This window comes from Bactrocera neohumeralis, chromosome 3, assembly GCF_024586455.1.
Source record: "Bactrocera neohumeralis isolate Rockhampton chromosome 3, APGP_CSIRO_Bneo_wtdbg2-racon-allhic-juicebox.fasta_v2, whole genome shotgun sequence".
NCBI classification, from domain to species: domain Eukaryota; kingdom Metazoa; phylum Arthropoda; class Insecta; order Diptera; family Tephritidae; genus Bactrocera; species Bactrocera neohumeralis.
Window position 1 is genome coordinate 77,727,669 of NC_065920.1, and position 15,440 is coordinate 77,743,108.

General features: G+C 36.6%; 2 protein-coding genes across 3 annotated transcripts in view; both read right to left on the reverse strand.

Annotated features, from left to right (window-relative positions):
• Positions 1-15,440, reverse strand: part of LOC126752494 (neuronal acetylcholine receptor subunit alpha-7) — a 239,320-nt gene that overhangs the window by 210,503 nt on the left and 13,377 nt on the right. The window lies entirely within an intron of this gene.
• Positions 6,229-8,028, reverse strand: LOC126752503 (delta-like protein 1). Its single transcript, XM_050463343.1, has 2 exons — positions 6,572-8,028; positions 6,229-6,472 (listed from the first exon to the last, which is right to left on the reverse strand). The coding sequence occupies exons 1-2, from the start codon at positions 7,788-7,790 to the stop codon at positions 6,399-6,401; spliced, it is 1,293 nt and encodes a 430-aa protein (XP_050319300.1). The 5' UTR covers positions 7,791-8,028; the 3' UTR covers positions 6,229-6,398.

A 15,440-nucleotide genomic window follows, 5' to 3' on the forward strand; every position in this document is an offset into this window, starting at 1 on the left:
ATTATATAACCAAGCAGGCGTTATTATATTAAAGTGTTTGTGTAGAAAACTTAATTTCTGATACTAAAAGGAACAAAAAAAATTAAAAAAAATATATATTTACCAAATAAAAAGCTTAGAGCATTACAAGAATTACCTAATACATAAAGCAATATAAAGAAAATCGAAAGCGACTAGATATTACAAGTATTATACTTGTAGATGGCATTGAACTTCACAAACTTTTAAAAAAAAAAAAAACTTCTTATTGCCTTCGCACTTAATTTGAAATAAAAAAGAAACTTTTATTTCATGGTTCGATAGGATATACCTTAAAAAAAAAGCAATATCTTAAAAAAAATTTCACGAAATGGCGACAATCTGCACAAAAAAAAATTTTTTAATTGGGAATATGGAATGTTCCAAATATAGATAAGTGTGAAAAAGAAGACTCTCCAAAAATGTTAGGTAAAATCAACAACCGCCGACTTAAAAAATCTTCCGTGCACTGAACTGAATTTTCAATTAAACCTGCCTTTAGATTTAAACCACAACCACCACGGATTTTCCCAAAGGGCCAAACCTAATGAACAGATTGGAGCGAACACCAAGGGCTAACTTCTTCTCGTTTTATTAAATATACATAAGTCTCCGGTCATATCTCTTATCTTTTGCCACTACCAGTTGAGCACCCATCAAATTCAATGACTGGTGGTATCTGTCGCTTGAACGTCAAATGTCTTTTCATTAGAAGGCAACTCATTCAAAGGCTATAATACTCAGCTTGAACTTACATACATATATTAAAATTCAAGCTGAGTATTATAGCACTGTTTCTGACAAACAAGACTATTGTTTTGGAAAAGACAGATTCAAGAAAACCTATCAAGTTTCAGTTCCGGCCGTACCAGTTAGAAGGACAAGTTAGCAAATAATACTGTGATCAAATTTATAGGTGAATTTTTAATTTATACTTCGCGTGTTTTTTGAATCGTTAATTTTTATACCCTGAACAGGGTATATTAAATTTGTCACGAAGTTTGTAACACCCAGAAGGAAGCGCCGTAGGCCCTATAAAGTATACACATAGTATAAATGATCAGTATGTTGAGCTGAGTCGACTTAGCCATGTCCGTCTATCTGTATATATACGAACTAGTCGATCAGTTTTTAAGATATCGTTTTGAAATTTTGCAGACGTCATTTTCTCGTCCAGAAGCTGGTCATTTGTCGGAACTGCCGATATCGGACCACTATAACATATAGCTGCCATACAAACTGAATGATCGGAGTCAAGTTCTTGTATGGATAACTTTCACATTCGACAATGTTTCTTCACGAAATTTGGTATAGATTATTTTCTAAGGCAACAATATAATCTCCGAAGAATTTGTTCAGATCGGTTAACTATAGCATATAGCTGCCATACAAACTGAATGATCGGAATCAAATGTTTGCAGAATCGAAGAAGGTTCTGATGGCCATCAGTACGGCATAATTTTCCAAGTGCTATGATGACTGGAAAATTCGTTGGCATAACTGTATTGCAGCGGGAGGGGTTTACTTTGAAGGAGATGAAATGGACAAAATGCACCTTTCAGTTTGATCACATTAGTATATCTCCGAAGGTAATTTTAAGTTTAAAAATCCTCTAGCAACAAATTCTTGAGTTGTTAAACTTTGAAAATAAAAATAAAATCGATTTTGTTATTTCTTAACTGGAATATCCTCTTAAACCAGTGGCCACAATTTCTCTAGGAGCTATGTAGTAATTTTGTTCATATGTTGTACACATTTTTAAAATATCATTATCTAGTCACTGAACCAAGGACTTATTTTTTTACTGCAAATTATTTTTTCTAGTCAATATTTGACGAAAATGCTACCAAAATATTTTTTTTGGTCATAGTCCGTCAAAAATGCAAATATTAATTTTTTTTCCTTCATCCAATAAGAATAATTATCCGTATTTCAACAAAATATTTTTGTTTTTTTTTCAGTTGAACCAAAAATGGGTTAGGCTGTCAACAGCAAGAACATTTTTTAGACGTCAAGGGAGATGAGGTACTAACTGCTAAGGTTTCGGAGTTTATAATAAATAAAAAAAAGTCATATTTTTTGCATTAATGTTGAAACCAAAAAACACCCGGAAATTGTACATAAAACGCAGAATATTTAACTGTTTAAATGAGTTAAGCCTCCCCCACTTTATCTGGGAAAAACTGGCGCACCCTAGCACAACTCAACTCCCCTGAGACGAACACCATACTTAACATCGGAAAACAGCATGCACTAATACAACACACCTGGGGACAACTTGCATTTCACCACAGCAGGATGACAACTATTATAAATTAACAAAAGGATTGGATCATCGCTGCTTTTGACACTCTCGCTTATACTTTCGAATAGAAACGTCGACCACACGGTTCCTTCGCGCTGATCTTTTTGGCATATTACCATTTGTTTATACATATATATATATATGTATGTACATATTCGCTAACATACGAATCAGCGTCAACTCGATCGCCAACGTCGGCAAATAACTCTCGTAATATAATCGCCGTCCCTCCCGTGGATTATATTTACAAACTATATATATATAAGTATATATTATTAAAATATTCATTCAGTGATGTAAATAAAATTGTTGAAAAAATAAAGTGTTTACAAATAAAAAACGGACATTTTCATTTTAATTAACGTGGTGGTAGCTGCACCCCACTATATTGAGTGTACATTTCAACATATCTATTCATCAATATTTATTTGGTTGCTTTCAAAGTAGTACCCACCAGATGAAATACTTTTATGCCATTGATTCTTCCGGCCCTCGAAACACTTTTTAGGATGGCCTTCAGCTCCTTTTTTGGCCCAATGTATATCGAATGCAAACATATTTGAAAATACTGTGCGAAAATTTGAAGTTGATCCGGCGAATTGCTTCGGAATTTGAGCGTATTTGTAAGCTTTATCCACTTAGTGCAATCGGACACCAAAATTTCACACACATTTTACTTGCAACGAAATTTTTCAAATGATCAATTTAACATCAAATCAAGGAATAGAAATCATTTCAAAACGCACATATGTGTTAAATTTCAGTCAAATATCTCAAAGAATAAAAAAATAATACCCAAAAGATAAATTTCGTCTTAAAACTCGCTGACTGGAAACCGCACTTAGACCCATATTCTCCCAGACAAAGTTGTTCAGAATGATTTCGCTTTGGCTACCTGTAAATCAGCACGCTATAAAACACACACAGCATAGTATAAAATAGTGTACTCATTTTTATATAGTTACAATATATGTATGACTTTCAAATATTCTTTAAATAAATTTGACTAAAACATTACTGCCTTCAAATATTCTGCATTACATTAAAAGCCTTATTTCCCAAGATAGTCGCTTTAAAATCTTTCATTTGGCAGATAATTATATTTTATTTTTGTCCGCTTACTCAGTTCCACCTCAACCTCCACTTTCACTTAGGTTTTCTACAAGTCCGTCGATAGTTTGCCTCCCTCGTCCAAGGGCTCTTTCACAAAAAAGTTTAATTTATTTGTGGTTGAAGTTTTGTGGGCGGACAGTTGTTTGACGTGGTGACAGCTGGTGTTGCTTTAATAGGAAATGAGTGTTGAGGAATTTGATTACACCACGGTTTGCATACTTATTTATATGCTGTATGCATTTAATGTATGGAAAGTATAGTCGGAAAATCTTGTGTTCTATTTCACACTACAAATAATAGAAATATTACACAGTGAATTGTGTTCCTATGAAATAATATTTGAAAATATTTCATTTGAATGTTTTTAATATGCAAGTACTTATTATATACGAAGGCATAGCTCATTACTTTCTTGTTTAAAAATAATTCAAAAATAAGTGTTATTCTTCGTATGTGATAAAACTAAAATCCTAACAAATGTGTTTCTTTTTTTTTGATTTGTCATAAACAATATTTTTCCCTCTATTACATTTCAAATGCGTGATTAATACGCACATTCCCTGCTTTCAGGCTTCGTAAATACACCCACACGCATATAAGAAATTGTTCATTACAGCACAGTTCGAGTCTGGCTGCGATAAACTCACCGAACCCAAGCACCAAAAATGACCTTTAGTAATAACTTATCATATGTTTCGAGTATAGTATGTAAATATAATGCTGGTCGCTCGCCTTTATCTGTTATTCGCTGCTAAGAATTTAAAAACTATTTACGAAGATTTGTAGTATTTGTAAATCTCTAAACAAGTAGAAATTAATTCTTTGTGCACATGTTATTTGGGGTTACCAATGGTTGTATGCCCTTTAATGTGTTTTTTGATCTCAGACAGCAGGTAGTCGACGGTTGTAAATCAGTTTGCGTTCACACGAGGACACCTTTTGTTGCCGAAACTAGCTTTTATGAGCGAGTGAATGATGAGGAGAGACTAAGGGACGCTCGCGCTTTATGTTTTCGTTCGTAACTGCTACGCTTTTCGGCATTTTTTAAGATTTTGAAACATTTTTAATGGTTGCAAATGCGTTCCATTTCAAGTGCTAATTACTTTTCTGTTCGAAAATTTTGAATTTACAATTTATTTTTATATACAATATAATAAATACTAAGTAAATCACCATAATGTAGTAAACAAAAAGGTTTATAAAAGTGTGGATTAGAATAAAGAAGTAGCAAAAAAATATTTTTGTGCACCGCTTACACAATGCTTACAAGAATTTGAGAATGTGAAATGAAAGAAATTTTTGGAAATAGTCTGACTTAAGCTGTCGCACTCTTGTCACTCGTGTGAACTCAATGAGCGCCACCAAAAGAGAATTTGCCTATAATGAGCGACAGAAAGAGTCCTCGTCTGAACACAGTTTAGCATGCAGCGTACACTTACATAGCGTTTGAAACCGCAGTTATGTAATTGCTGTCCTGCTCTGGCGACAAATGTTTAAGGGCATGGACAACCGCTCACTTTTATCACTTGATGTAATGAGGGTGTTAAGCCAAAAGTATCATGTAGTAAAGAAATATGCGATTTGGCAAGAAAAGTCCTTGTGTGGTGGAATTTCATGAGGGTAGAAAAGAAACATTTTTACTAAATAAATGGATATATGTATTTAAAATCAACAGCGTTGGGTATATAATATTTTTAAAAGGCTACATTTTGCAAGAAAAATATATTATTTTAACGAATACCTTGCTTTTTCTAACTTTTATATGTATTTTGAATGTATTTGAGTAGTCATTGATTAGCAACGTTTTTTCTACCGGGTTATTCATCTAATACACACAATGCATAACCTGACACCAAACAAATTTTTTACGTGATAATTCCGTAGGAAGCTGTACTTGATTGCATTAAAAATAAAAAGTAATTCTTTTTTTCTTTTTTGACTCTTGGAAATACGCCGATAAACAAAATATTCAAATAAAACAAATCTAGTACTTTGTGTGTTTATAATCCTAGTTTCGAACAAAGCAAAAATATTTTATGATTGCCCTCCCAAAAAAGTATGATTTTTTCTTTACTTCATTCAAAGAGCTCCGATATGGTATATTAATCACTTCTCAGAAAAAATCACCACAATTTTTCCGTTAGCTTAAAGCATCTGATACTTTTTTATTTGAAAATATTATAAGAGAAATAATTTCTATTTCATTTCTTTGTACAAAAGTCAACACGTTAATGGCTTTGTCAGGTTTGGTTAAACAAAAGAATTCAAAATAAATTGAGATTTTCAAACGTGCATTGCAGTAGAGAAGCGAGAAGAGTTCCAAAACATCGACTAATATCAACTACTTTGTCATAAAACAGAGGAGTCTACGAAACCGATTTTAATTCGAAGTTATATCCCACATTTTTAGAAACGAAATTTCACATTTTTTTAAAGGATCTCCAGTATCCCCGAAGCCAAAGTTATATCCAACTTTAGAAACGAAATATCATAGTTTTTCTTAAGGGCCTCCAGTATTCCCAAATTTGAACTTATATAACATATTTTTAGAAACGAAATGTCTCAGTTTTCATGATGATCTCGAATAGCTCAAATATTAGGTCATATCATATATGTAAGTGTTGGACTCACTTCAAACCAAATTCGAATGCTAGAAGAAACATTTTGACTTCGATACTTTAGTTCATTTGTTCTATCTGACCCCCAAGAAAGAGAAGAAGAGCGATTAATCTCCATCGGCTACTCAGGAACATTCAAAACCCTTATAAGAAGAAGTTAAAACAATACAACAATAATAGTTTATACAAACCTATCTATTTATTTTTATGTTTTATATATACAGTGAACTCTTATAACAACTAAATATTATTATGGCAAATTACGAATCAATTAAAGCTTAGAAATTAAACAGCGACAGTCCACACGTACATACACAAATGAGCTCTGACTACACATCCATCCCTCAGCACATGTCCACATGCCCGCTGTCTGAGCTCGTACTATTCTTATCATATCTACAACACGGCTCGGTTTTCCCTGTAAAAAATATGCCCAAAAATAACAAGCATTTAATGAATATGCACGCGCTTTCAATGAATCTTTAAAGAAAAATTCACCAAAATGACTCCCGCTCACCTTCCACATTCAAAGAGCCATGCTGGTGGCGCCACAACTTTACGAACAACACGACCAAAGCGCACATCATCACGACCACGCCTACAACTACAAAGAACGTAGCCGTCCAACCACCATCCGCGCCGCGTGCATTTGTGAGCCCATCTTGTTCGGTGGCTGCCATACAAATGGGACCCACCTCCACATCATTCACCGGTGCCGGTTGGTGGCGTATGAAGCCGTCAGCGCATGCGCAACTGCCAACCAATTTGCATGCAGTATCACCGATGCAGGGCTGAAGTGTACAATTCGTCTCCTCCTCGTTGCTGGGAAAAAGTACAATATCGTCATCATCACCATCACCACTAACTGTGTTGTTATAAGCTGGATTACCAGTGATGGTATTTTCGTCGGTGCCAGTAGCCATCAGCTCAGTTTCGGTCGTCTCGGCCTCGTTTATATTTAGCGCAGTCACACTACTTATGGTCCCCTCACCGCTGTCGCTGCGCTCAGTGCTGTTTGCCGTTTCTATGCACTCACTCACCACACCACAATCCACCAATGGCACACATTCACCGGTCGCCGAATCCTTGGCGTAGCCCGCATCACAACCACACTGATTCAGCGCTATGCAACGTCCGTTCAGACAGTCCGAAGCACAAGTGGGTATGCAGCTGCCCGCATGGGCGCGATAGCCCGGCGCGCACTCGCACAGCTCTGGTGCCACGCACTTACCACCGTAGGGGCAACCGGACGCGCAGCGCGGTTCGCAGTAATGTGTGCCATTCAGCGCCGACTTGACAGCGTCGTAGCCACGTCGGCACTGGCACATTTTGGGTGCACGACAGAACGCGTTGGCCGGGCAAGCGGGCTCGCAAACGGGCAGACATGTCTTATTGGGAGCCATTGCGTAGCCTTCGCAGCAGTCATTCTTTAGTCGCTGATGCGGCACCTTCACCATATCGACGTAGTGCTCCACCTGTGTTTTGCTCTTCTTAAACCATTTAAACACACCGCTCGGCTTAATCTCCACTTCACGGGTCTTGTCTACTGCTTTCTCCTCATAGTAGGTAACATTCCGCAGGCAATAGTAGTCCTTATTTTCTAGCGCAAGTGAACTTTCGTCCACCGCATCGCTGTTGGCCTCCGCATTGGTACCGGTTTCACTACTTAGACACAACGTCGTCAGTTGGATCAACAAAAATATCGATAGCATGACCTTATTTGCGTAGCGTGACATAATTTGCGCGCTGCGAGCCCCCGGAATTTTATTTTATTTATTTATTTATAGTAGGTGGCAGATCAGGCCTTTGTAATCCTTTCAATTTTATTTATTATTTAGATACTTTAATTTCTTTATTATTTGTATTTATAACACACACTCCGCTGAAGGGTTCACAGCACTCCTTAGCGTATTGAGCACTCAAACCAAACTGATCGTCAATTAATTCAATTCTGTGCTGGTATCCTCAGCTCTGGCCTGCGCGAGCTCTGCTTATCGGCTGTTTTGTTTATGCTGCAGCACAGTAGTCGCACAAGTGACTTTGTCATTTCTTTAATATTCGCTGCACACGATTCTACACAATCAAGTACGTTCCGAAATGTGCTATGAACCCTATAGGAAATTTCACCATGACCTTTTATTGATTGGAGTTCAGATAAAATTTAGTTCTCTTTGCGGTATCGTATCTAAACATTTCCTATTAACCATAAAGGTAAATGTGGATTTACAGATTTATATCTGTCGTTAAATTACTTGATTTCAACGATGTGGAGAGGTGATGGGCTCAAAACTACATTCCAGCACGCTTCACAACTGATTTGCTCAAACTAAATTCCAACATGCTTCATAACTGTGTTTTGCATTAAATTATATCAGTTAGTCATAATACATATGCACTAGAAATAATTGGTGAAATTCGAGACCTCTTAATCGCTAAGCAATCACACCTGGTCTATTAAAAGCAACTGCAGTTCTTATGGTGTGGTAGATCTTGATATTTCCGTAATACAACTCTAAATAATAAAGGGTGTCCCATAATTAAACGCCATTTATGTAATAAAGTGTTGAGAATCCTAAAAAGGAAAACATATCGACAGCTGACAATTTAGGGTTAGTCAAAATTGAGCGTTACATGAGCAACTCACCTTCATAATTGAACAATATTTCAAATTTCGTCAAACAATTTTTATGCTAAGTTTTCGAGCAAAAGCATCTTCAACATGATGAAGCACATCTTCATCTTAATGGGTTTTTCAAAATTGCCGCTTTTGGGGTTCTGAGAACACACATATGATTGCCGAAAAACAAATGCATCCACAACGTGTCACTGTTTGGTAGCAATTTTTGTGCTGGAGGCATAATTGGACCACATTTTTTTGAAAATGAGGCTGATCAAACAGTGGTTTGATAACCCAGCTCTTAATAATACTCTATGATGAACTCTTACCATATATCAAGCAACAAAATTTGTTAGTATTTAAGGGCTTACATGTGTTCACGGGTTTCAAAAAATCGATTTTTTTATTCTCTTATTAAAATCTACAACACCTCCTAAATTTTCAAGTTGATCCGAGTAATAGTTTCGGAGATACAGCCTCGAGAACTTGTGCGCTCGAGGCTAGCTAAGCTAAGTGTGCTGTCCTTCTTCATAAAATTTTACACAAGTCTTTGAGATACAATTCTTAAAGACATGGACGAAAGACTTTTTTCGATAACAACTATTTGAAAAAAAATCTAATAAAATATTCCATTTTTAATTTGAGAAAAAATTGTTGAAAAAAGCTGTGTTTTACAGGACGAACCCCATGTAACCCCTTAAAAGGGCATACATAACTTTTAAAAGTATAACTCACTTACGAAGGCTAGAGCATGAAAGTGTTCCTATAAGACCGCGTTTCACAGCCGCAGCATCAATTGATAAAGCAACAACAACAACATAGCGGAATATAGGATTTAGGCACAAAAACTAGCCGCGAACTAAATTAGTAGGTTTGTTAGATAAGAATTTAAATTCATGTGGAGCGATATGGTATAACAGTATGGAGTGCTTTTATCAGCAAGAAAACTCATATGGTAAAAGAGACATCACTGAAACACCAGTTGACAAGTTTCTGTTTTCCAAATCTCCAAAATGAAAACAATATACTTATGTATATACATATGTATGTATATTTTATCTGCTAATTGCGGTTTTTATTCAAAGGCTGCGGTTTAATCTTACTCGATTGTGGTTCTTAGGCGTCGATGTATTCAACTGAAAACTGAAAACTTATTTTTTTTTTTTGGTGATAATTTTTCTAATAATATAGTACAATAGTTTTGTTTTTTAATTTAATCATTAGAAAGTGTACAGATTTACTGTATAGTTTCAATTTTTGTTGTTGCCTTTAAGTAACTATGCGTCATACGAACCGTAAGCACTCGGCGCCTGCCTTGCTATCGTTATCGCCCGGAACAGCACTAAAATACAATTACATTGAGAAGTGATTCATGCGAACTTTGCACACAAATTAAATAACAATACACATATATATATGTATATATGTACATATATGTGTATGTGTAAACGGTGTGTATGTATGTATTAACAGTTGTTTTTACGTCTCCATAAACGAAGTTAATGAATATGCTGAGATTATTTATGCGCTGCCAGATATGCAATAATACGGAAGTACACATACGTACATGCATACATATATACGCATGCATTTGTATTTATGTATATACAAAAATAAAGAAAACAAAGTTATCTTCAATGACAAAAATGCAGCGAGCTATAAATATCATGAGCTTGGGTAGGCAGCCTAATGGCACTTCCGAATATTCGTACCCTCATATTTTTTTATACACAAAACAACTGAAATTAATATTAATTGAAACTATTGGAATTTTCGCTTCGTTAGTGCTAATATCAATGTAACCATTAGACACACTTATTGCATTCCCACTCTCTATTATCTTCAATGCACTCATATAAGAATGCCATTTTGACTTCATGCAGGCTGCTAAAGTCACCACCAATAAAATATTTTGTGCATTGTGTCTGTTGATTTCTTATCAGAACTCATTGTTATTGGATCTATGTGTCAGCATGTGAGACTCGCTGCTTAGATTGAATGCAATCGGGTAGTTTATGAATGAGAGTAAGCGGTATTCAGTAAGCGATCGATAGGCTGAGAATAAATTATATTATTTTTCACTCTCATTTTTTCACAGAGTTCATAATGTATTTTTCTTAATCGTTGTAATAATTCTTGAAATACTATATGTATTTACACATTCATGACCAAAATTGACTTTGACTGGTCCATTCGAAGGAGTATAAAAAAGGTTGTACTAATCCAGGAATTTTTTTTAACTTTAGTTTGTGCCCTGCATTGGAGCAAAAAGGCCATTGGGAAAAGGTGAGGACCCTCATCCAAGATAGTTATATTGCCTATAAAATGGGTCAGGTACCTGTAAATAGGCGTGAAAACACGAATAATCACATTTAGACTGCTAGAGCCGCTTGTCCATTGGGATGTCCAGACTAAACTCCCGAAAAAATGTGCGAGTATTCAACGGGTTGATCTCATCATCTTGCTGCATATAACACCGGTGGTGAGCTTTTTTTTACCGATGGATCCAAGCTTGAGAGGAAGACTATTGGAAGATTTTAGTGTAGGGAACTTTAAAGTAGCTTCAGTTTCCAGCTCCAGCTGCAGGCTTTCTGAACACTGGAGCGCCATCCCAGCTGCCATAAAGGTAGTATTAGATCCACTGCTCTGAAGCGCAGCGTCCTTCACAGTGGTTTTTATCCACTCAGATAGTATGTTGGCCACATTCGTCTTGAAATCGCTGACTATACCTTTAAGTTTAGTTTTTAAGGGATATCCTTATTCCTCCTTATTTTAAGCTTCGTGCTATTTTATAGTTAGACTAGTTTGAGGTCTTGGTCACAGCGGTATGTACCGTCACCTAAGCAACCAGGTAAAATAGTGAATATAGAAATAAAACACCTTAGCAGAATTGTTATACGTTCAGGGCGATTTGCCGGTAGCTAGTATTCAATTTCAGGAGTTTTATTTATCTAGCTTCACAAAACATTGAACATAACAGTCTAAAAGTGATCTCTCCGCAACTTAACCTAAATTGGTTTGCTCGCACTGTTAATGTGGGCCAGTCTGGATCAGATTTGATCTTAAATGTTCATATACATACATATTTTTGTAATAGAATATTATGTATAAACATATATATCAATTTGTCATGCAACACTATGAAGGCACATTTACGTCTTACAAATATTATCCTTTCTTTTTAATGCCAGTTATAGGATGTAACCTTAAATTTCACTCGGCCGAAGTTTAAATTGTTTTTAAATATCTCTGGTCCAATATTCTTGTTGAAAATAAAGAGAAAAAGGAATGAAGCATAATATTTTATACATACATACATTTTAATACTGTAATAAGACTAAGTGAAACGTTAGAAAAAATAACAGCAAGTGCGCAAGTCTCAGCCAAACTAGGAAACGCGTTAAGTATAAATTCCGGAACCTAAACGGCGGCAAGAAAATGGCACACCATTTTGCGAATCATATGGAGCCCAGCTATCAAATTTAAGCTATTGGCAACAATAACAACATGAGAACATGGGGAAACTGCGTGGCAAACTTTCTCAAGCTCTTTGCTGTGAACCCAGTCTTTGCGGGTTTGCTAGGACACACAAACATTCACACACACAAGAGATTGCGGCATACTCTCAGGGCATGAAAGTCATTATGAAAATCGGTGAAATGGGCGAACCAGCCAACACACGCATACACAAACACTGCACGCACACACTGAGCGCAAGTGAGGAGAATACTCGTATATTAATGGCACACTTCGGCAGTAGTAACAGCAACAATAGCAACAACAAGAAGGTATTTAAGTGTCAAGCCTTGGTAAACGCACTCCACAAAAGACCATTAATTTTCCGAAATCTTTTAAATTAATCATTTCTCGTAATAAAATTAAATTTGTACAAAAGCAACAACAACAATTGCAATAATCCCGGACATATTAGCAAAAGTAATGGCGCAAGTAGTTAAGCGTTTAATGTGTAATGTAATGTCGTGCAGCAAGTAGAAAATTGCGTCACTATTGGAACACGAAATCTCGGCAGGAGTGGTACGTGGTGATGCGGGGTGAAAGCAACTGAGCACCAAAGTGCGTTAAGATTGCTTTAAATCGACGAGACATTATAAATTCATGACCACGGTAACCAGGGGGATATGAGGATAATATGTAAGTACATAGAGTCGTTGTATGGGGCGAAGGCACAATATACCCATATAAGCAAATTAGAGCGACTATGCTGTGTAGGAGACATTTGCTTAGAATGTGGAGTTAATTAATGGCATCTTATCCTCACCGAAAGGGTTTCTATAATCGATTTCCAGTTAAAAATGGTCATATTAACTATTTTTTCTAAGTCTTGGAAATATTCTGAAGTATATGCGTTCATAATATAACAGAGAGTTATTCTTGAGACAGCTTTTTGATGAGATCAGTAGATATAAGGTAAAAGTATAAAAGCAAATATGGTTAATGGATAAGATTTATATGCATATAGCGACACCATCAAAGCACATATACAGAAGTTGTTTGGTCTTCCGAACCGAACAGAAAAACTAGACTTCTGGAGATTTATTCTAAGCGACACTTCCAGAAGGTTCAGAAAAATGTTGTTTTTTGAAGAAGCATTTTAAATATTGGGTAGTCGAAAAAGTCTTTTGCATCTCCAGTGCGTCATACCATAGAGTGTTGGAAAGGTGAGACTTCAACTTCACTTAACCAAAAAAAAATTAAATTCGGGGAAGTTGAAAAAAGTTACAGCTTTTCTAAAATGAGTGAAAAAAATAAAAAAAACTCACTATATTTTGAAATTTTTTTATAAAAAAGGAAGAATGGCACGCAAGCCACCAATGAAGTTTGTGAAATTTACGGAGACGATGCTGTATCTGTTCGTGTAGCACAACAATAGTTCGCTCACTTCCGTTCCGGAAATTTCGATGTGGAAGATGCACCTCACTCTAATCGACCCATCGTTGAAAAAGTCGGTGAAATTATGGAAAAGATTGAGCAGGACCGTCACATAAGCAGCCATGATAAGCAGCTACAAAAAGAAGATCGATGTTTGGGTACCATATGAATTGTCCGCGAAAAATTTAATGGACCGAATTAACATCTACGATTCTTTTCTGAAACGAAATGAAATCGAACCATTTCTGAAGCGAATGGTAACAGGAGACAAAAAGTGGATCAAATACGACAATAATGTGCGAGAAAGATCATGGTGCAAGTGTGATAAAGCTCAACAAATGGTCGCAAAGCCAGGATTGACGCCTTGAAAGGCTGAGTGTTTGGTGGGATTATAAAGGAATCATCACTATGAGCTGCTCCAGCCTGATCAAACGATTTCTACATTTGACTGTCAAACACTGATGAGATTGAAGCGAGAAATCGAAAAAACGGCCAGAACTGATCAACAGAAAAGGATTCGTATTCCATCAGGACTACGCTAGAGCACACACATCTTTGATGACTCGGCGACAGCCGGGAGAGCTTGGCTGGGAAATTTTGATGCATCCACCATATAGCCCTGATCTTGCACCATCGGACTAACATTCGTTTCTGTCAATCGTAACTCTCTTAATGGAGTAAAGTTGGGTTCAAGAGAAGCCTATGAAAATTACACTGATGTAAAAATGGCAAGAAAGTGGTATATATGTATATAAAAAAAAAATAAGTTAAAGTTTGATAAGAAATAGGGAAAGACTTTCTCGACTACCCAATATATAGGTTTGTATATATTTTATAGTTATAGTTATTAAAATATTTCACAGAATGTGTCATTCCACATTGAAATTATCACAACATGTATTCTTATTTGACACCCCTCGAGCGCCTCTCCCTACTACGTTTCAGCTCATACACATATACAGTTGTGTTTGCACTTTTAATTTTTATCTCATTCGCGCAAATAAATTGCATTTAATTTCGCATTCATTGAAAAAGTCTACGACCCAGAAATAAATACCGTTATGCATGTGTGTGCGCGTCACACGGAAAAGGCTGCAGGCATGAAAACAAAGCGAGGCAAATAGTGCAGCCAACACACACACACACATGTGCACCAACAACGTCGTAAATATGCCTCCGAGTATCCCTTTAATGCCGCTACGCCTCAGCACACACACACACCCGTTCGCTGCACAACAAGTGGCGCGGTTTTGGCGCAGCGCTCGCGCGGGCTGCTTGGGTGTGAGCCGCCTCAGCCGCCACTTGCCACTTCACAGCTGCTTTGCCTCACTTACTTATTTACACAATTTGCACTGTTGCTGTTGAACCACTTTTCTTCAACTTATTTCTGTTGCGCCGCGCCCCCCCTCCGAATCTTCTTCATCGTTACTTTCCTGCTCTTTGCTCGGTGTTTGTTCGCCACTAATGCGCGAATGTGTGCACATAAAAGTTTTTCTCTCTGTGTATGTGTAGGCATATATGTGTGTGCGTGTGTGTTAGCGCCTACAAGTAAATCCCGTATTCGCGTATTATTATGCGTATGAGCTTCTGGGGGTTTGATTGTATGTATGTGTGCGTGTGGTTGTTAGCGTTAGTGCCTGTGTTTCCGCTGTCTGAGGATTTACAGCATTTGTAGACGAGCTTTGGGATGGCAGATAAAATTTATTAGTGTGGAATTTATAGTATTGAAGTACGGCTTAAGCTATACTCGAGTTTGTGTTTAATGAGGTGAAAGTAAATGACACTCTGTTCGGCCCGTTTCGCTCCGTTTCGCCCCATGCCATGGCGCTTTCATTCACCTCTTTCTTTAATTTTTACGGTGATATATTCTATAAAAAGA